The following is a 22,117-nucleotide window of genomic DNA, read 5'->3' as shown; positions in this document are numbered from 1 at the left end:
GTCAGCCACTGTTTCCCCATCTATTTTGCCATGAAGTGATGGGACCGGATGCCATGATCTTAGTTTTCTGAATGTTGAGCTTTAAGCCAACATTTTCACTCTCCTCTTTCACTTTCATCAAGAGGCTTTTTAGTTCTTCTTCACTTTCTGCCATAAGGGTGGTGTCATCTGCATATCTGAGGTTATTGATATTTCTCCCGGCAATCTTGATTCCAGTTTGTGCTTCTTCCAGCCCAGTGTTTCTCATGATGTATTCTGCATACAAGTTAAATAAGCAGGGTGATAATATACAGCCTTGATGTACTCCTTTACCTATCTGGAACCAGTCTGTTGTTCCATGTCCAGTTCTAACTGTTGCTTCCTGACCTGCATACAGGTTTCTCAAGAGGGAGGTCAGGTGGTCTGGTACTCCCATCTCTTTCAGAATTTTCCACAGTTTATTGTGATCCACACAGTCAAAGGCTTTGGCATAGTCAATAAAGCAGAAATAGATTTTTTCTGGAACTCTCTTGCTTTATCGATGATCCAGCGGATGTTGGCAATTTGATCTCTGATTCCTCTGCCTTTTCTAAAACCAGCTTGAACATCTGGAAGTTCATGGTTCATGTATTGCTGAAGCCTGGCTGGGAGAATTTTGAGCATTACTTTACTAGCGTGTGAAATGAGTACAATTGTGCGGTAGTTTGAGCATTCTTTGGCATTGCCTTTTTTGGGGACTGGAATGAAAACTGACCTTTTCCAGTCCTGTGGCCACTACTGAGTTTTCCCAATTTGCTGGCATATTGAGTGCAGCACTTTCACAGCATCATCTTTCAGGATTTGAAATAGCTCAACTGGTATTCCACGCTTGCAGTCCAAGGGACTCTCAAGAGTCTTCTCCAACACCACTATTCAAAACAATCAATTCTTTGGCGCTTAGCTTTCTTTATGGTCCAACTCTCACATGCATACATAACTACTGGAAAAACCACAGCCTTGACTATACGGATCTTTGTTGGCAAAGTGATGTCTCTGCTATGCTGTCTAGGCTTGTCATAGCTTTTCTTCCAAGGAGCAAGCGTCTTTTAATTTCATGGCTGCAGTCACTATCTGCAGTGATTTTGGAGCCCCCCAAAATAAAGTCTTGTCACTGCTTCCATTGTTTCCCCATCTATTTGCCATGAAGTGATGGGACTGGATGCCATAATCTTCATTTTTGGAATGTTGCATTTTAAGCCAGCTATTTCACTCTCCTCATTCACTCTCATCAAGAGGCTCTTCAGTTCCTCTTCCCTTTCTGTCATAAGGGTGGTATCATCTTGTGTATCTGAGGTTATTGATATTTCTCCCTGCAATCGTGATTCCAGCTTGTGCTTCATCCAGCCCAGCATTTCATATGATGTACTCTGCATAGAAGGATGACAATATACAGCCCTGACATGCTCCTTTCCCAAGTTGGAACCAGTCCGTTTTTCCATGCCTGGTTCTAACTGTTGCTTCTTGATCTGCATACACGTTTCTCAGGAGGCAGGTAAGGTGGTCTGGTATTACTATCTCTTGAAGAATTTTCCACAGTTTGTTGTGATCCACACAGTCAAAGGCTTTGGCATAGTCAATAAAGCAGAAATAGATGTTTTTCTGGAACTCTCTTGCTTTTTCATTGATCCAGCAGATGTTGGCAATTTGATCTCTGGTTCCTCTGCCTTTTCTAAATCCAGCTTGAACATCTGGAAGTTCTTGGTTCATGTACTGTTGAAACCTGGCTTGGAGAATTTTGAGCGTTACTTTGCTAGTGTGTGAGATGAGTGCAAATGTAGTTTGAGCATCCTTTGGCATTACCTTTCTTTGCGATTGGAATGAAAACGGACCTCTTCTAGTCCTCTGGCCACTGCTGAGTTTTCCAAACTTGCTGGTGTATTGAGTGCAGCACTTTAATAGCATCATCTTTTAGGATTTGAAATAGCTCAGCTGGAATTCCATCACCGCCACTTGACTTTGCACTCCAGGATGTCTGGCTCTAGATGAGTGATCACAGCGTCGTGGTTATCTGGGCCATTAGGATCTTTTTTGCATAGTTCTTCTGTATGATCTTGAGCCATATGGACAAGCTATATGTTTAATCCAATCATGTTGTCACTGTTAAAGCATTTACGCTGGTCTGATTCTGAAATTATATTCATATAAAATTCATGTGTTATTCACAAATTACTTTATCATCATTATCACTATGATTACTGGCATTCTCTGGCATATGCTACTCTTGCTACTGATTTGGGAGCTTGGAGAAATTTAATAAACACTCAGAGAATATCTGAGAGGTCATCTATGTGACTTGGACATAAATGGTAGTGAAGAAAAAATACGTCTTTCTCCATAAGTAGACATGGGGTTAAGCTCCATCTTGCTTTATAAATTCAGATTATTTTCCTACTGCTTAAATTTCATTTAATGCTTAAGAACAAGTTAACAAGATTTTAAAAAGTGATCAAACAAATGAAATTAATGCAAGGTGTGTACTGAGTCTCTACCAGTGAGAATATAGGCCATCATAGCAATGTTCTGAGGGTCTACCACAATAAAACCCACCTGTGTAGTGAAGGTGCAGCGGATGTCCTACATATAACATATCAATTTGAGGTGGGTGTTTCACTTTTATTAAGCGCGTATGAGTTTCCAAAGAAGGTATTATACAGAAACTTGAACTTGAGCTTTTCTTACAGTCTTTATTGGTTCTACAAACTTGGGTGGCTTCAACTGCTTTCCGGGCAGGTAGACATGTATGCTAGGGACAGAACATCAATTAGTCAATATTAAAAATGATTCATTAACAAGCAAAACACCAAGTTAAATTCTTTCAATATCTTTCATGTCACCAACCATATTAGGAATGAAGTTCAATAAAGGAAATGCCATTCATGTATATCTACTATAAATTAGATTCAATTATTCTACTCTGGCCAAGTAAGATATTATTATTATAAATATTTTAAAGATTCTCAGATGAAATATGACATGTGAAATGTAGAGATCTTAATAAAATGGTATAAACCAAAAGGGCAATGTTTTCAAGGATTCCATTTTAGTTCTACATGATTATATAATTATATCAGGCAATCAAGACTGTTTCAAGGACAACTTACCAAACGCTTATTAAAATTATTTCTATAGGAAAAGCAAACATCTGTAAGGCTGTGATTGTTACAGCATTCAGTCGAACCGTCTAGCCGTTTGTACGCTTAAAGAGAAATGGTTTATTAAAATCTGTTATTAAAAGAAGTACACAATGCACAGAAGTACATTTGCTTCCAAGACAAAAAGAATTAAGTAAAATGCATATGAACTCAGAAACAACTGTATAACTGACAGTCCAGATTGTTGGCTACTTGCTGCAGAGTTTGATTTTACATTACAAAAAGAGATACATCCAATTTGAATCAAGAAGCAGCAATGACCACAGCTTAGTTGTCTTCACATAAACTTACCCACTCATAAAGCTGGAGTTCCAGGGTCTCAGTAGGTTTTGCAGTAACTCCAGCCGGTCAAGCACAAATACTTAATGAGCTACTTTTAGATGACCTAATGCTGTTGATCCAGTATCACTATAGAACTCCTGCACTGTGGTGTTAGCAGAGTGAGCAAGAGGATGCCTAAGAGACTCTCATCCTGAAGGACATCTCTATCGTATCAAATATCTATTCCACTTCCAGGCTTATCTTCAGGTTTTCCCCACAGAACCGGGGCAGTCCAAAGTGACCACACAGATGTGCACATATTTGCCTGCATACTAGTAACCCAGTTATTCTTGGAAGGCAATGGAAAAAGGGCAACTATTCCCATTAATCATTTATTTTTTCAAGTTCTTTGGTAGACTGCTTCACTGTATCTAGGGGAGAATAAGGAAGTTAAATCACTCATACAGCTGGGACAGAATTTTTTTTCCTATCCATTTATTCTGGAAGGTTTCCTGCATTCAGCACATCAAACTTGTAGAGCAAAACTGATGTGTGGCAAGGACCAATTAAGGGCTCCCCAGGTGGCTCAGTGGTAAAGAATTTGCCTGCAATGCAGGAGACGTGGGTTCGATTCCGTGGGGTTGGGATGATCCCCTGGAGAAGAAAATGGCAACCCACTTCAGTATTCTTGGCTGGAGAATCCCATGGACAGAGAAGCCTGGTGGCCTACAGTCCATGGGGTCACAAAGAGTCAGAAATGACATAGCAACTAAACAACCACGAGGACCAATTAAACTCAGATTCTTATATACATATGACCATACTCAGATATGCTGAAGAAGAGAGGGTAATGTTATCCCTGATTTCCAATACTACAAAAAGCTTTCCTATTAACAAGAGTGTCTTCAGGAGTACTAGCATGAAAATGGTTGTTGATATGCAATTTGACTTTATAAGGATTTTTTATTTCAGGCAAAGATTTCTTGTTTTTAAATCTTTCTTTTCTAGATTATTTGATTAGACTGGGTCTCCTTAAACATGAATTGTTGCCAACACGAAGAGCAAAACACAGGTGAAGTAAACTAACAGATGCACCAATTTCTCCTCTGCAATGGCTGGCTGTGCGGGTGGTTTTGCTTTGTTTTCTTACCATAACTGAATGGGTATTTAAATTCTGGGTGATGAGTAATATTTAAAATATGAAAGCAAACTATGAGCATCTAATGGCACAAACTCGCGCCTATAATCACTCATCAGCCCTAATGGTAAACTCTAAGGTAAAAAGGTGTTTAGAATTAAAAAAGAAATCAATCCAGGCAAAAGTCCTCAGTATGCTCTCTAATCAGTTGCCAAGTCACACCAATATTTACCTCATTATTCTTCTCTTTATCTATTCCCACTAAAGGGTAGACTTCAATTCTTTCTCACTTGACCCATTTGAAGAGAATTTTAATGCAACTATTTTACCACCTACTTCATTTATAAACTTGTCCTAGATACTGAATGCTTCAGATTAACCTTCCAATGTAAAACTCTGAGAATGTAGCTCTTCTATTTAATAATTTAAATTTTCAAAGACCCTGCATTGCTTCCAAATAAAGTCTAAACTTCATAGCCTAAAACAAAGATTTCTACTTTTTTTTTTGATCACCTTATCTCATACTCTTCTCTTGCTGAACCAAATCATTAGCAGTTCCCTGATCTGTGGTGCCAAGATTAATTTATAACAGTCTCTTGAAATTAAACTCACTGTTGAGGACCAGCTTAAGAGTTGCCGCTATGAAACCTGTCCTCATCTTTTCAGTCAAGACCAAATGCCATCAACTCTCACAACTCCCAATATCTCTCATCATGCTTTATATTTAACCTTGTACTGTAATGTGGACATGGTCTATTTCTTCGGTTAGACTGTAAGGTCTATGAAGGAAAGGTTTCTCAGTATTTTATGTAAGGTGGACAGCTCAATATGCACTGAATACATAGATGATGTTCTATGCTACTTGCCTTTATATCAGTGATGATTTTTAAAAATTTACCTCTGATGCTTGATACTTAGCTTTTCATTGAGGAGTGTCAGCAATAGAGAATTGAAAGTCAATAATTTGATATCACTGTTGATATGGCATGTCTAATAAAAAGCTTAAAGGGGCCAAGCAAGTATCAAATATATTAAGTGGATAGTATGTGGAAAAAATTGGAAATAGTGGGGACTGTGATGAATTAGAGAATACATACCCTGTTCTAAGTAGGGTAAGCAGCAAGGCCACTTCACTTGGGACTGAGGGTCAAGAGATGATCCATTTTATTTCAAGAGAAATACAAAGTCTGGACTCTCATGAGAAACTTCTTTCTTTTTTTGGCTGGGCTTCAAGGCATGTAAGATCTTAGTTCCCTGACCAGGGATTGAACCCATGCCCCCTGAAGTGGTAGTGTGGAGTCTTAACCACTGGACTGCCAGGGAAGTCAAGTCATACACATTTGCCAAGGCTGGATTTGGCCTCTACGGTATCACTAATATGTGACCTCTGGGTTAAGGCTTCTTCTTATGGTGATTAATCCAATCAAAACACAAATCAATGGCTGTGGCTGCCCTGACAAGATGAAGTACCTCCTGAAATACGGAATTTTCCATTTAAAGAGTTTAATAGTTTGTTATCATGTGAGAAGTAAACTGTGACATTTCTGTTTATTAATTAAAAATATATATATGTTTAAAAATATTTTTTATTTTACAATCTTTTCTACTGGGTCATGTTAAAGGACAAGTCACTTAATTTCAGTGACTCAATTCTTAACCTATACGACAGGGATGCCAAAGGTAATTTTCACATTACTATACTGCTATCAACATGAGGGGCCTCCCAGGTGGCTTAGTGGTAAAGAATCTGCTTGCCAAGCAGGAGACATGGGTTCGATCCCTGGGTTGGGAAGATCCCCTGGAGAAGGAAATGGCAACCCACTCCAGTATTCTTGTCTGGGAACTCCCATGGACAGAAGAGCCTGGCAGGTTATACTCCATGGGGTTGCAAAGAGTCAAACACCACTGAGCATGCACACACACATCAACACGAGAGGCTTATTCAATTCTACATTGGAAGGCACATTCAAGACTGCAGTGGGGGGACTTCCTTGGTGGTCCAGTGGTTAAGATTCCGTGCTTCTGTTGTGGGCTGCTCAGGTTCGATCCCTGACTGGGGAACTAAGATTCCATTAGCCATGCAGCAAAAAAAAAAAAAAAAAAAAAGAGAGAGAGAATGCAATGGGAAGTCCCAGAAGCTTTCTTGGCTTCAATTTAACTCTAGGAGATTAGAATTGTCCCTTAAATCTCCCCAAATGGGGAAACAACTAGGAAAATTAAGTCCAGATTAGTTTCACAATTCCACTACAGGGAGAACCTGTATATTTTGAATGTACCCTAAGATACTTGTAGATATAGTCTAGTCTTCAAAGGATGGTCTAAACCACAGGTTATTTTGGAATAAGGTTGGAAGGAAGAAACTTTTCCAGTCTATAGTTCACAGTCTTCACTACTTTCTATATCACTAAAATGAACTGAACAATTTTCTTACCCTGGTTTAATAAATATTTAACTGTAACTAGAGTTCCAATATAGGCAGGCAAACCTATTTATTCTTAGTTTTATAGTAGAATTTATACCAGCACCACCTAGTAAAAAACAGTTTAAAAAATTATAAACACACACACACATACTCTCTCTCTCTTTTCAATGGATAACAGCAAAGAAACCTTGACCCTACCTTGATACTCACAATGGGAGAACATATACTTTTTCTCTGAACATGAGAGATTTGGGCATAAAAACAATCTGGGTACTCAAATTGTATGGAAAAGATTTCCAGAGTTTTCCTTACACTATCTTAAACCAGGTCAGGAATGGTCTTTTCTCACTTCAGTTAAAGATGCATAATACAGGACAACACTCCCTTTGCCAGGCAGTTATACGTATATGCCCTCACCTCCTCTGAACAGGAATATAGGTTATTCAAAGAGGCTGCAGGAGTCTGGGCTCATAGATTAATTTTAGGTAGTAGTTGCCTTTAGTATTCAATCTCACGCTTTTTAAAAATGCAGCTCAAATGCTGGACTTAGTAGCCTTTCTTACTCAAAACAACACTTACAAAAAAGAAAAAAGGAACTTAGCTTTAGGCATATATGAAGAGTGTCCCCTCAAACTAAAGAAAGAGAATGTAAGCTACTTGTTAGAAAATAGTCCAAAGGGACTTCCCTGGTGGTCCAGTGGTTAAGACTCTGTGCTTCTACTGTAGACGGTGCGGGTACGACTCCCGCTTGTGGAACTAACATGCCATGCAGTGAGGCCAAAAATATGTCCCCCAAAAGAACCAAACTAGTTCTTGTCTGTAACTTTTAGTTCCATTCAAATGGAACTAATGGCGTATGGATACATGGCAATCCTAAATTAAGCAGAGGTTTGAATATGAATCGGAGAAGGCAATGGCGCCCCACTCCAGTACTCTTGCCTGGAAAATCCCATGGACAGAAGAGCCTGGAAGGCTGCAGTCCATGGGGTCGCTGAGGGTCGGACGTGACTGAGCGACTTCCCTTTCACTTTTCACTTTCATGCATTGGAGAAGGAAATGGCAACCCACTCCAGTACTATTGCCTGGAAAATCCCATGGATGGAGGAGCCTGGTAGGCTGAGTCCATGGGGTTGCTGAGGGTTGGACACAACTGAGCGACTTCACTTTCACTTTGAATATGAATAGGGGAAAAGTTTGTTCTGTTCTGACTCAGAATGAAAGAAGAGATCTATTCTAGGTACAAAGATCTCCAAGCCCTCACCCAGTGTCCTTTCTGGGGCTTCCTGGAAAGGCCATTCAATCTCCAAGGAGTGTATGGGACAAGCTCATTAGGCTTACTCCATGCACCAAGGGCAGACATAGAATAAAACCAGCCTTGGCTCTGTTGATGCCACTCCTAGGTTAGCAGGTTAATGTTTAAAAATAAAAAAGGAAAGGATTGACAGAAGAAAAACAGAAGGTCCCAACAATTTCATAAAATGAATGGTCATTTCATGTAGATTAACCACATTTTAAAAAATTTGCCAGAAATCCACCTGTTAACATTTAAAGGAGAACATTTAGTATGCTTAATATCTTAGGGAATAGCTTTAAAAATCTAATAATACACCTAGGAAAGTCAGGGTATGAAATAAGGCCAGAAATGATTGGCTGGGACAGCTTATGGGCACTTTCAGGGTCAGATCTTTTCAAAGTGGCTTTACTGTTTTGAAGTGGTATAAATTCTTAAAATTTTAATTGTGCATACCTAATTTTACTCTAAATTGAGTATCAATTACTTTTGGATTATAGGTTATCTTATATTACCATATTTGGCTATATTTATGCTCTCAATTATAATGTACGGTAACAAATGTACCTAGGTACATGTAAAACAATATCAATCCATAGCTTTCTTAAATGTCCATAGCTCCAGTGGTCAAACCTGTCATTTAAATTAATCTAGCATATTATTTTAAGTTAAGTTATATTTACAGTCATTAAGATTTCTGCAATCTGGCTAAGTATAGGCATGCTATTAAAAAATGATTAAATGAAGGTACAGGTTTATCAGATACAGTCAGAATATAAAATCAACAAGTATCCTAATACAGTCACTTCTAAGGAGAGGAAATATATACTGAAGAACTATTATTTGGGGATTGATTTTTTTTTTTTATTAGTGTGGGAGTGTGTTAAGAGTAATACCTGCTTTGGGTTTTTAAGTAAATACCTCCAAAATGTGGCATAGGATCCATAATAGTGAAATACTCAAAAAGTTAATAAGGAAAGAATTCTGGAGTATTTCAAGAAAAATTTCACTTCCATTCTGTCTGCCAGGAAAAGACTAACTATAAACATTGAAACACAGATATCCTAAATAAAATGATTCTATTGGAGAGAAATTTTATTTGATAACAATGTCATTTTGGCTTTGGTAATTCAATACTAGTTATACCAAATTTAGACAAACTTGAGGAAAATGATAAAGGACTTAAGTATGAAATAATGGATTCTTCTCTTACAGAAGAAGATACTGTGGATTACATACCCATTTGAAAAGATACAATACATGGAAAAACATGAGATGCAATTTGAAGTACTGAGTGCTACCTAGGTATTTTTGCCCTTGTCAAAAATGGATGCTGATAGTACAGCCACTATGGAGAACAGTGTGGAGATTCCTTAAAAAACTGGAAATAGAACTGCCTTATGATCCAGCAATCCCACTGCTGGGCATACACACTGAGGAAACCAGAAGGGAAAGAGACACGTGTACCCCAATGTTCATCGCAGCACTGTTTATAATAGCCAGGACATGGAAGCAACCTAGATGTCCATCAGCAGATGAATGGATAAGAAAGCTCTGGTACATATACACAATGGAGTATTACTCAGCCATTAAAAAGAATACATTTGAATCAGTTCTAATGAGGTGGATGAAACTGGAGCCTATTATACAGAGTGAAGTAAGCCAGAAAGAAAAACACCAATACAGTATACTAACGCATATATATGGAATTTAGAAAGATGGTAACAATAACCCTGTGTACGAGACAGCAAAAGAGACACTGATGTATAGAACAGTCTTATGGACTCTGTGAGAGAGGGAGAGGGTGGGAAGATTTGGGAGAATGGCATTGAAACATGTAAAATATCATGTATGAAACGAGTTGCCAGTCCAGGTTCGATGCACGATACTGGATGCTTGGGGCTGGTGCACTGGGACGACCCAGAGGGATGGAATGGGGAGGGAGGAGGGAGGAGGGTTCAGGATGGGGAACACATGTATACCTGTGGCGGATTCATTTTGATATTTGGCAAAACTAATACAATTATGTAAAGTTTAAAAATAAAATAAAATTAAAAAAAAATGGATGCTGAGTCTAATCAAGTCTCTAGACCTAACTACCTCCTATAGGAAATGTGGGGGATACTTGAACATGTTAATGATAAATTTGACAAAACAAATGACTCAGTTTCTTTAACAAATGATTTTTTTTTAAGTGTCAGAGGGAATTGTTATAACTTAAAAGATATACCATCCAACCGAAACCAATTGTAAAAAACAAACAAAAAAAAAGGAAGACTGAATACCAATTAGATATTAGGAATTATTGTTAATTTTGTTAGATGTGATAATAGTACTGTGGTCATGTCTAAAAGGTCATCATCTATTAAAGATATGCTAAGGTTTATGAATGAAATCACAGGATACCTGGAATGTGCTTTCAAATATTTCCTTTAAAGGTGGACAGGCTGGATGAAAAAATTGGCAAAGTGTTGATAATTGCTGAAGCTGGGAGAAGGATGCATGAGGTTTCATTTATATTACTCTGCCTCTTTCTTTTTGGCCTCACTGCATGACATGCAGGATCTTAGTTTCCCCAACAGGGATTGAACCCACATCCTCGGCAGTGAAAGCATGGAGTCCTAACCACTGGACCTCCAGGGAATTCCCCATACTACTTTCTTAACATTTATTTATGTGTGAAAAGTTTTTGCAATAAAAAGAACTCTTAAAAATGGGTTAGAGGGACTTGGTGTTTCAGTGGCTAAGAGTCCAAGCTCCCAATGAAGGGGTCCCGAGTTCAATCTCTAGTGGGGAAACTAGATCCCACATGTTCCAACTGAGTTTGCACGCAGCAACTAAAGATATTGTGTGCCACAACTAAGACCCAGTGTGCCAAACAAATAAAAATTAATCTTAAATAATAGGTTATACATGGAAGATTACATATGAAAAAAAATTTAAACCAGTTCTTACTACTTTGCCACTTTGCACATGGCACTTTAATAAAATTATTTTTAATAATTAATCATATTTCTTAACCCCAGTAGATGTGTAAAAGTATTCAAGCATTTCTTGATTTAAAAATGTGAGTATAATTTGCGCTTTCCAACACTTTCAATGATTTGGATCCCCAGGGTTTTGTATTAAGAGTTGGGAGACTGATTTTCCAGAGATGGAAGAGCTAAAAATACATTTGGCAGCTTCTGAAAGTAAACTTGCTTCACCCTGTTGCCTATTAGACAGAACAACAGATCTGACTTCAGGAAGTATTTTTGGACATCAAGATGATTTTCTCTGGACACCTGCCACACGAAAAAACCATATCCCAAATAGCTTTGGACATGCCACCATCCACATAGCACAAGGGTATTTAATTACTGGAATTTAGTTAATTGGTTATGTTTGAGCTTGAATGCTGACTAAACACAAGTGTTATCTAAATGCTGAATTAGATCCTAGAGTTCTGAAAATCAAAGATGAAATTCGTTAGAAGTTCAACAACAAAATATAATAGACAAAACATACATATTATTATCTAATTTACCAAGAAGGATGTTTACTCGTTTAGGCCTATTATTACTTTACTGATTTGTTTTAAGGAAGTTAGAACAAAATAAATCTATACAAAATCTAAGAATTAATGAATGGCAAGGACTGCTGCTTGCAGTCCTAAATTATATCATACTGAGAAAATATACATACCTCTAACTGGGAAGCTTAACTGCTGCAAAGTTGATGCACTTATACAGTAACCAATTTGGGGCTCATAGGTGATGGTATCCAGACATTCATTCCAGTCTTGTACATTGGTAACAGGACAATCCTGCAGATGGGTGACAAGGTCTCCCACAAAAAGGCCTCTAGGTCCAATTGCAGGTGAGTCCTTGGTAAGAGGGCAGAATCAAATCAGAAAATGCGTAAAGACAAGCTATGATTAATCTGAGCAAATAATAAAGACACTGAATTAAGTAGAAAGTTTTGAATAATGCAAAAACAATCCAGCTTTGAATCCATGATGTATAGTCCTAGAAAAATAACAAAATAAAACCCAACAATTATACTTTTCATACTTCACTAAGATTTTGAATTTTTTGCAACTGAAAAAACAAACAAACCTCACTCACCAACAGTTAAGATTAAAATGACAGTTTTTCCCAAGCTGCTAATTAAAATTTTTTGTGAAAGCGGTTGCCAGAATGCCTTCATTTTCCTATATCACCAAGGGAGAAAATGATAAGACAAGACCTTATCTAAACACAGTCCCAAATATGCAGACAATACTGTCAGCACAGTGAGTATATCAGTATGTGAGTCAGTTGCTCACAAAGGTAATTTTTCTCTTCCCAAAGTGTGAAGAGATGACTTGATACCATCATAGTAGTCTAAGGGAGTGAAAGACAGAGTTGAAGACATTAATAACTTAAAACTCCCATGAAATGTTCTGGCTGGCTAGCTTAGGTTTCATCTTTCTTACTTTTTAGGAGTAAAGACATTTGACTCAAAAGCACAATTATGAAACAAACAGTAAAGGTAAATGATGCATTTTATCAACAAATTACAGGTAGAAAATCTTGATATCATTCTTGTAACTCAGAACAGAAACAATTTTCAGTATTTTAAAAGAGCCAGTGTATTTCACAAAATTATTTCTTCCATTTGAAAGGATTACCGTAATTTCTTTAGGAAAAACTGAACATTCTGTACACGAGAGGAATTTGAAGAAAAGTTCCTGACATAAAATGCTAAGTGTTACTTCACAAAATCTGGTGGAATACCCCAGACAATCTTATCATTTACCTCAGCAACTTCAGTGATAAGCACCCCAACTCCAGTGTAGTAAAACGGCAAGAGAATTACAGGAAGGAGAATAAGAGCTAAAATACCCAGGAGCGCAAGGATGAAATTATGCCAGATACCTGAAAAGAGGGAACAAAAAGAGTAAGTTCAACCAGGGGCAGGGTAGTTGTATTTCATTACACCTAGGCATTCTGATATATTAGGAAAGTCACCAGAAGAAGCTGTGAGGCAGATAGATCAATTTGTTAGTACAGAAGACATGTTCAGTTATAAGCTTCTTTCATTTCAAATACTGAAATCGAAAATGACTATGTTAATACAACACTAGGAAGACCACATGCTAATATGATTTAACACTGTTAGAGTCTACATTCTCTCTCAATATATATACATTTATTACCTATGTAAAGGGGTGTGTATGTGCATATACTGAATAGAGTATCTTCTACTTACCATAGCTTTTTTTCAGAAAATGTTATGTATTCATTTAAACATACTTGTGATCTTTGAAAGGAACTTCAGAGCTATCAAATAAAAGTTATGATGCAGTAAAAAACATTCTTGCTGAACTGGGGTATATATTTTACATCAAGACTAGAAACTATCTCCACCATCTCTATAGAGAGCGGAGAATTGAGGGTTGTGCTGGAGCCTGCTCCTACCAGCTTGCCAGAGCTGACTGGGCCTCTTTAACCAATTCCTCCACTAGGAGGCACCACTTGGTGCCTTCGAATTGGCCATGGTGGGAGTATTTATACCACAGACGTGAGCAAATGCTGGTTTATCAGAGCTTTCCACCCTTCCCTCTGGGGCTTCCCTGGTGGCTCAGACGGTAAAGCGTCTGCCCGCAATGAGGGAGACCCTGTTTCGATTCCTGGGTCGGGAAGATCCCCTGGCAAAGGAAATGGCGATCCACTCCAGTACTCTTGCCTGGAAAGTCCCATGGATGGAGGAGCCTGACAGGCTATACAGTCCATGGGGTTGCAAAGAGTCGGACACGACTGAGCGACTTCACTTTCCACCCTTTCCTCTGGGCTATATGCTAAACATTCACTAGCATACCACCGGGTAACAGCCCCTCCCATACCAATCCTTGCTCTCTAGTACAGTTTTTCTTATGGGGCAGGGTGGAGGAAATATCAGCTCTCTGGGCAGTGTGATTCTTGGGTGTGCAGGTCTTTGCCCCTTACAATACAGGATATATATCATATATATGTCACCGAGACAACCAACCAATGTCCCCCACCCCACACATTCCAAACATCCCTAGGAGGCTGACAGCACCAGTGTCCTGTAATGATAGAAATGTCACTTAAAGACATCACCCAGATCTAAGGGGACTATGGCCATATGACGGTACTTCAGCAAAAGGATGCGAGCAGAGGTGATGGGAACTGTCTTACTGGCTGGAATGTAGCTATAATGGAGCTAAACTTGAGTCTACGACATAGAAGCTGCACACGGGAAATCGTAAAGCTAAGACAGAAAGCACTTCAGTCCTCCAGATCATATATGGAATTACCATTATCAGCATTGAACTACTTACATTTCTAATGTTTTATGAGTGTTTAAGTCACTGTTGTTTTTAGGTATTACAGCAGCCAGATTTCTAGCTAATAATATGTTTCATGTACATTTCAAGATGTACATTTCAAGATGTTTCATGTACACTGCAAGATGTTCCTCTAGCCCAAGACATAATTGGGTAAACAATCCTTTCTGTTTTATACACAGAGAGATATTTTAAAAACACCAATGGTATCAAGCTATTTATCTGAAACTGTGTTTTGCTTTTTCATTTATGTACTTTTGACTTTTCCCTTATCTGCACATTCATATTTAACCTATTCCTTATATCCACTACAGAGTAATCTATTTTTTAAAAAACATATTGACTTATTAATAAGGTTCCCTACTAATGATCACTTAGGCTGTCTTAACTTTTTCACACAGTGTTGCAACAACTTTGCTCATGATGTTATGCATCTGATTAAGATCACATCTCTGAAGGTATGGACAATTATACAAAAATGGAATTGTTGGGTCAAAAATATATGCATTAAAGTTAACCTCCAAGTCTGAATTATATTCTTATAATTGTCATGTTTCCCCACCCTCTAAACAACACTGGATGCTATCATAATTTTAGACTGTCATCTGCCAGGTGAAAAGTAAAATCTTTGTCTTGATTTCTATTTCTTTAAATATGAATGAGTTTGTACATTTTTCATGGTTATTAAATGGTTATATTGTTGTTTGAGAATTGCTTACTTTTATCCATTGTCAGTTTGCATTTTTTGAATTTTTAAAAAAACTAATTGATATGTATTATTATTTGTAATACATACATTGAGGAATTTGGTCTTCTATATGAGGTATTTTGATCATTTCCTCCAGTTTGTTTGGCTAGGTTTATAGTTTTGCCTATGCATATATTTTAAATTTTGGTGTGGTAAAATGGCTCCTTTATTCCCAGTTCAAGACTGTAGAAGATCTGTGTTCTCTTGTATTGCTTTCATAGATCACTTAAAAAACAAAATTAAGACCAAAAAAACAACAACAACAACAACAACAAAAACCCCTCTGATTCTTTGACCCACTGGAATTTACCCTAGTGAAACTAATTTAGGAATACAGCTATTCCACCCCTCCCACCACCCCACACCCTGTTGCTAGTCCCACAGTTTCACAAAAATCCATCCCCACTGATTAGATTTGCCACCACTACCATGGGCTATATTCAGCTTTCTCCTCACGATGGTGCAGTACAACAGAACTCCCTAAATGTTGTACCCTACCTCTTCTTTATCAGGATGACCCCACCATACAACCCTGGCTCTTCTCATCCAAGCAACACTCAGAGTGGCACATAGCAGCACTGATTCTTTGACCCTCTGGGGAGCCTCCTATCTCTTATCAGGGATGCAGCTGGTACCAGACCACCCTGCTAGATTTCAGATTTGCCAGTGATGGCTAAGTTGCAATGTGGGTACCTTTATTTCCTTTGTTTAAACAACCTCTTGTTCATTAATGATTTGCTTTTCAGTGCACCAACTGAATTTTTGTTACCGTTTTTACTTTCTCTGGAGCAAGGTTTCTCAACAGTGGCACTACTGGCACTTTGGGCCAGATAATTCTTTGTTGTAGGGGACTGACCTGTGCATTGTAAAATGTTTAGCAGCAACCCTGGCCTCTACCCACCCACCAGATGCCACTAGTACCCTCCCCATTTTCTCTATTTTCTAGCTACAATACTTATAAAGACAAGTTTTTTTCTTTAGAACAGGTATTTTTATTTTTTGCTTTGTCTATTATAAAGGATTACATACCAAATGGTAAAAGCCATTACGTACACAATGTATTCCACAGCTGAGCACCACTCCCTAACTGAACAGGCAAAGAAAGGACTAAACAACAGCACCTGGCAGTATTTGGGGAGCGGGGGGAGTAAAAAGACTAAAACAGGTTTAAACTGACTACTACAACTTATCTAATATTCAAAACTACTAATTCAATGCAGTTAAAACAGTTATGTAACATTCATTAATGTCAAAGAATACAACCAAAATTAAGATAGCAAACAAAACCTATATAAGTTTTTTTCGGAGAAGGCAATGGCACCCCACTCCAGTACTCTTGCCTGGAAAATCCCATGGATGGAGGAGCCTGGTAGGCTGCAGTCCATGGGGTCGCGAAGAGTCAGACACGACCGAGCGACTTCGCTTTCACTCTTCACTTTCATGCACTGGAGAAGGCAATGGCAACCCACTCCAGCGTTCTTGCCTGGAGAATCCCAGGGATGGCGGAGCCTGATGGGCTGCCGTCTATGGGGTCGCACAGAGTCAGACACGACTGAAGCGACTTAGCAGCAGCAGCAGTTCACTCATTTAAAGAAAACCTGCAAGCAAAGTTACCTACTTCCAGAAAAACTATACACAGAACTACTAAGCATATTCTTTTTTTTTTTAGTACTAAACATATTCTTAAAAAGTATAAACATGAACATTTAGAAAATACAGAACTTCAAAAATTGAAACAATAGGCAAAACTTCATTTTAAAGTAATGTGAAAAGTCCCATTTTTACCACAGTTGGATAAAGAACAGTCTTTTCTTTTTTTAAAGAACAGTCTTTTGATGTGAGATCCACGAGCAAGCATTACAAAATCCTATTTTTCAAATGGTATTACAGAACAAGACAAAACTTCTTAACAATGTTATATGAAGAATTACTTTTTTTTCCTTTTTTTCTTTTTTTGTCCTTTTTTTTTAATCTTTTAATTTTATTTTTACTAAATCTATCAAAACTTAACCCTTAGATATATTGGAGTCAGTCACAAAATTCTTTTCTAGAAACAGTCTACGAAACAGAGGCATATTCATTTTCAATTACACAACTGGAAGACGCTTTCTGAGGCTGAGAAGAGTCTTCCCTTCTTTTTACTGGCTCTTTTTATTCTTGGTATGTGTTAAGATATGAGATTTCAGGTTAGTTGACTGAGAAAACCTTCTAGTACAGCAACTGAAAGGGCACACGTAGGGCTTATCTCCGGTATGGATTCGCACGTGGGTGCGCAGGTTGAAATCTAGGGAAAAGCGTTTTCCGCAGCCTTCAAAGGTGCACTGAAACGGCTTCTCTCCGGTATGCACCAGTTGATGACGCTTCAATTTTGAGCCCTCAACAAAAGCTTTGCCACATTCTGCACAGACATGAACTCTGGGACCATGGGTGTGCATATGTTTTTTCAAAGCAGCTCTATCCCTGAACATCTTCAAGCAGCCTGCGTGAGGGCAAGCTACTGTTCTCGGCACATCATCTTTAGTATTTTTAGGTTTCATTTTAGCAAATTCGGCCAGTTGTTTGGGATCTGAGAGATCAATACCAGGAATTCCCTCAGGAGGCAGTTTTTTACCCGTCAAGTACTCTGAATAATCAGGAACTGAGTTCTCAGTCTGTCCAGCCTCAGGGTCTTTCTTATTGGTTGCGGACCACATGGCGACAGAGAACTGACCCTCTAGGGTTTGGATCTCGACCGGCTTCTGCTCCCACTTCTTGGGGCCTCCCTCGGAGCTGCTTCCCACCGTCGCCTCACCGCCCGGGTAACCCTTCTTACCGTCGGGTTTCTGGCCGTGGCCGCTGGGCTTCCCGCTGTGGTTGCAGGCTGAGGAAGACGTGGAGCCTAACAGAGGAGCCAAGGTCTGCTCAAAGTAGCTGTCGTCGAGGCCTGGGATGACAGTCTGGTCACTGGCCTGAAGGCTTTCGGTTTGGCAGCAGGTCACGACCTCTTCCTGTGTCTGCACCACGATTTCTTGGTCGCGGTCCCCTTGGGCTGGACTGCTTGTAAAAAGAGGCTGCAGCGCAATCAGAGGTGGATAGTGGTGGCCACCATGGAACCAATTGCCGGTGACATCCTTGTATTCCATGATTGCCTCCGTCCCGATGGTCTCCTCACAGACGGTCTCCTCACAGACGGTCTCCTGACAGACGGTCTCCTCATAGACGGCCTCCTCACAGACGGCCTCCTCACAGACGGCCTCCTCACAGACGGTCTCCTCACAGACGGTCTCCTCACAGACGGTCTCCTCGTAGAAGCTCTCCTCAGTGATGGGCGCCACTTGCACCTGCTGCAGCCCCACGATCTCTGGATACAACTCCAGGTCGTCTGTGAGGTAGAATGACTCGTGGGAATCCATGGCTGAGGGCTCTTCAGAGGCTACTAATCAGCAGATTGGTGACCAAAAGGCCGCGGAAAAAAACGCCGAAAGGAGAAAACCCCGTGCTTTGCCAGAAAGCGCGCGCGGTTGCAGAGCACTACGCGAACGAGGCGCAAGTGCTCCTGGGTTGGCAGCACGCATGCGCTTTGGGGCACCTTATACACGCGCTTCTAAGCTGAGGCGCCCCACAGTGGTACGTACCCACAGTCCAGTACGTGCATATAGTTGTACGCTCGCACATGCGCCATCTCTCCCGCCGCCGTACCCGCGCTGCTTAGCGTGCTAAGCAAGTGTTTCTTTTGAGTATAGCAAGCAGGCTCTGCACAATTTTTTGTTTCATTTTCATTGATTTTAATTGTCCCTCCCCTTCTACCCCACCACCTGTATGAGTATGGCGGGGATGGGGGGGGAGGGAGGAGAAGACCGATCCTTTTCTAATATTTATGCTTTTTTAATTTAATTGCACTAAAAAAAAATTTTAATTGCACCGACCCACATTTATAGACTGTTTAACAATATCAGTGATAGTGGGAATGCCTGTCTTTTCCTTTAATACAAGGTGCTGGGCCATAGACTAGCACTGGTCCATCACTTGCATTACAATTTGAACCATATCCATCCCTCAACCCCTGGTTTTTGTCTTCCACAAAACTGGTCCCAGGTTCCCAAAAGGTTAGGGGCCAGTGCTTTAATAGAAATGCTTTTAAGTTTTATACCATTAGTAAATATCCAACTATTTCCACTTTTACTAAAGATTTTTGTTTTTTAAGCATTAATGGATGTTGAATTTTATTAAATACCCATTTCAATATCTGCTGAGGTGATATTTTTCCCTTAAGGGTAATCAGTGTTTACCACATTCACATATAACATTTCCTAATGTTAAGCCATCTTTGTGTTGTTTACATGCACCAACTGTCTATAGAATTTTTTTGTGTGCTTTACAGGAAACAGCAGTGTTAGTACACCAACTTTAAAAAAATTCTTGGTATCCTTCTATATGTAATCTGGAAAGTTTATGCTAAATTGGAATCGAAAAGAAAAATCTTTTCTTCAAGATTTGAAATAATTCTACATATTGAACTTTCAGGACCATTCTTCAACTTCCTTAATTTCTTCTGTGGTAATCATCCTATTTATAATTTTTTTCCTATTTCTGCTGGGGTTAATTTAGGCTATTTAAAAAATAATTATCCAGGTTTGTGAAAATTTTTTGCAGATGAAGAAAGAACACTTTTATAATTGTTTAAAATTTCTCTGTATCAGTTGTCATTCCCCAATCTGACTGCTAATTCTGTCTATAAATGTTTTCTCCATTGCTTAATCTTTTGTTCTTCCAAGAACTCTTGAATTAAAATTTTTTTTCTAATTTATTACACTTTTTGTGTATTTTCATACTGATTATGGGGCTTCCCTAGTGGCTCAGATGGTAAAGAATCTGCCTGCAATGCAGGAGACCGGGGTTTGATCCCTGGGTTGGGAAGATCCCCAGGAGAAGGGAATGGCTACCCACTGCAGTATTCTTAGCAGATAAAGGTCCGTCTGGTCAAAGCTATGGTTTTTCCAGTAGTCATGTATGGATGTGAGAGTTGGACTATAAAGTTGAGCGCCGAAGAATTGATGCTTTTGAACTGTGGTGTTGGAGAAGACTCTTGAGAATCCCTTGGTCCCATCACTTCATGGCAAAAAGATGGGGAAACAATTCAAACAGTGACAGACTTTATTTTCCTGGGCTCCAAAATCATTGAAGATGGTGACTGCAGCCATGAAATTAAAAGATGCTTGCTCCTTGGATTGCAAGGAGATTAAACCAGTTCATCCTAAAGAAAATCAGTCCTGAATATTCATTGGAAGGACTAATGCTGAAGCTGAAACTCCAATACTTTGGCCACCTCATGTGAAGACTGACTCACTGGAAAAGACCCTGATACTGGGAAAGACTGAAGGCAGGAGGAGAAGGGGACGACAGAGGATGAGATGGTTGGATGGCATCACTGACTTGATGGACATGAATTTGAGCAGGCTCTGGGAGTTGGTGATGGGCAGGAAAGCCTGGTGTGCTGCAGTCCACGGGGTTGCAAAGAATCGGACACAATTGAATGACTGAACTGAACTGATGCAGTATTCTTGCCTGGAGAATTCCACGGACAGAGGAGCCTGGCAGGCTACAGTCCATGGGATCACAAAGAGTTAGACACGACTGACCAACTGTATCTATCTATCTATACTAATTACATCAGTTCTTACCTATTTCATAGTTCTTTTCTCATTTCTTTAGTTGACTGCTTAACTGATATACTTTCATTTCTTATTTCATAATAACTGCCTAAGGTAGTGACTTTTCATTTTAGCAAAACTTTACACATTACTTCATTACCATTTAAAAAAATACTGCAATTATGATTTTGAATTTAACTGGCCAATTTTTATTAGTTTCCTGGGCACTTGAAAATAAACTGTCATGGTATAGGGTTTGATGTAACTATTGACTTTTATCTTTGTAATCAGAGCTTCAATGATAAAGACTTTTTTGTACATAACTGCCATTTGTTGAGAGACAAGCCTCCTTTATTACATTTGTGTTTTTTCCTGGTACTTTTTTCTATTTTTGTTTTGATGATGTTTATTCAGTAAGACGCATGATTACATTTTCATCATGGATTATATTCCTTATGATTATTTAGTGACCTCCCATGTCTGCTTCGGATGAGATGGTTGGATGGCATCACAGACTCAATGGACATCGGTTTGGGTGGACTCCAGGAGTTGGTGATGGACAGGGACATGACTGAGCGACTGAACTGAACTGAACATGTCTACTTCAATGCTTTATCCATATTTTCATGGTATGTTCTGCTCATTTTACTTTCAATCTTTTAAAAATAACTCATGTTAAAAAATGGGGGGAAAAACTGCAATGTAAATTATTTTGCTCTACTACTTCGAACTTAAAGTCTTATAATCTGAGTTTATCAACCACATTTGTGATGTGAGTACTTTCCATAAAACCACTAATAACACACAGATATATAAAGAAATTTAAATCTTTTACCTGCACAAAATATCCTTAGCTGCTGGACTGGTGATATAAGTTGCAAATGAGTGGTGAACAGATCAACAAATGCTCCAGGATAAATAATGAAGAGAAAAATCCCGAAGCCATTAAATCGAACTTGTTCCCTAAGAAATCACATAAGAAAAAGGAATTTACTACTAGTATCACATTTTTCAAATTAATAATGCATGTAATCATAAAACTCCCCAATGTAATTCAAATTCTTGTTTAAAATTCAAGTCTCTCTGGATAAAGAATTATATATGATATACATGTATATCATAATTT

The 22,117-nt window shown here is 38.9% G+C and overlaps 1 protein-coding gene across 2 annotated transcripts in view; it reads right to left on the bottom strand.

The window, feature by feature from the left end:
- Positions 1 to 22,117, bottom strand: part of MBTPS2 (membrane bound transcription factor peptidase, site 2) — a 47,619-nt gene that overhangs the window by 7,638 nt on the left and 17,864 nt on the right. The window contains exons 5-9 of one of the 2 annotated variants that reach the window (XM_025277131.3): positions 21,827 to 21,954; positions 13,062 to 13,180; positions 11,967 to 12,147; positions 3,120 to 3,214; positions 2,566 to 2,761 (exon numbers count right to left, since the gene is read on the bottom strand). In XM_025277131.3, the coding sequence (XP_025132916.1) occupies positions 2,566 to 2,761; positions 3,120 to 3,214; positions 11,967 to 12,147; positions 13,062 to 13,180; positions 21,827 to 21,954 (719 nt within the window). Of the gene's footprint in view, positions 1 to 2,565; positions 2,762 to 3,119; positions 3,215 to 11,966; positions 12,148 to 13,061; positions 13,181 to 17,218; positions 18,777 to 21,826; positions 21,955 to 22,117 lie in introns of those variants that run through there. The other variant, XM_044937463.2, reaches the window with a different exon arrangement.

This window comes from Bubalus bubalis, chromosome X (genome assembly GCF_019923935.1).
Source record: "Bubalus bubalis isolate 160015118507 breed Murrah chromosome X, NDDB_SH_1, whole genome shotgun sequence".
Taxonomy (NCBI): domain Eukaryota; kingdom Metazoa; phylum Chordata; class Mammalia; order Artiodactyla; family Bovidae; genus Bubalus; species Bubalus bubalis.
This window is presented reverse-complemented; position numbering and strand designations above follow the sequence as displayed.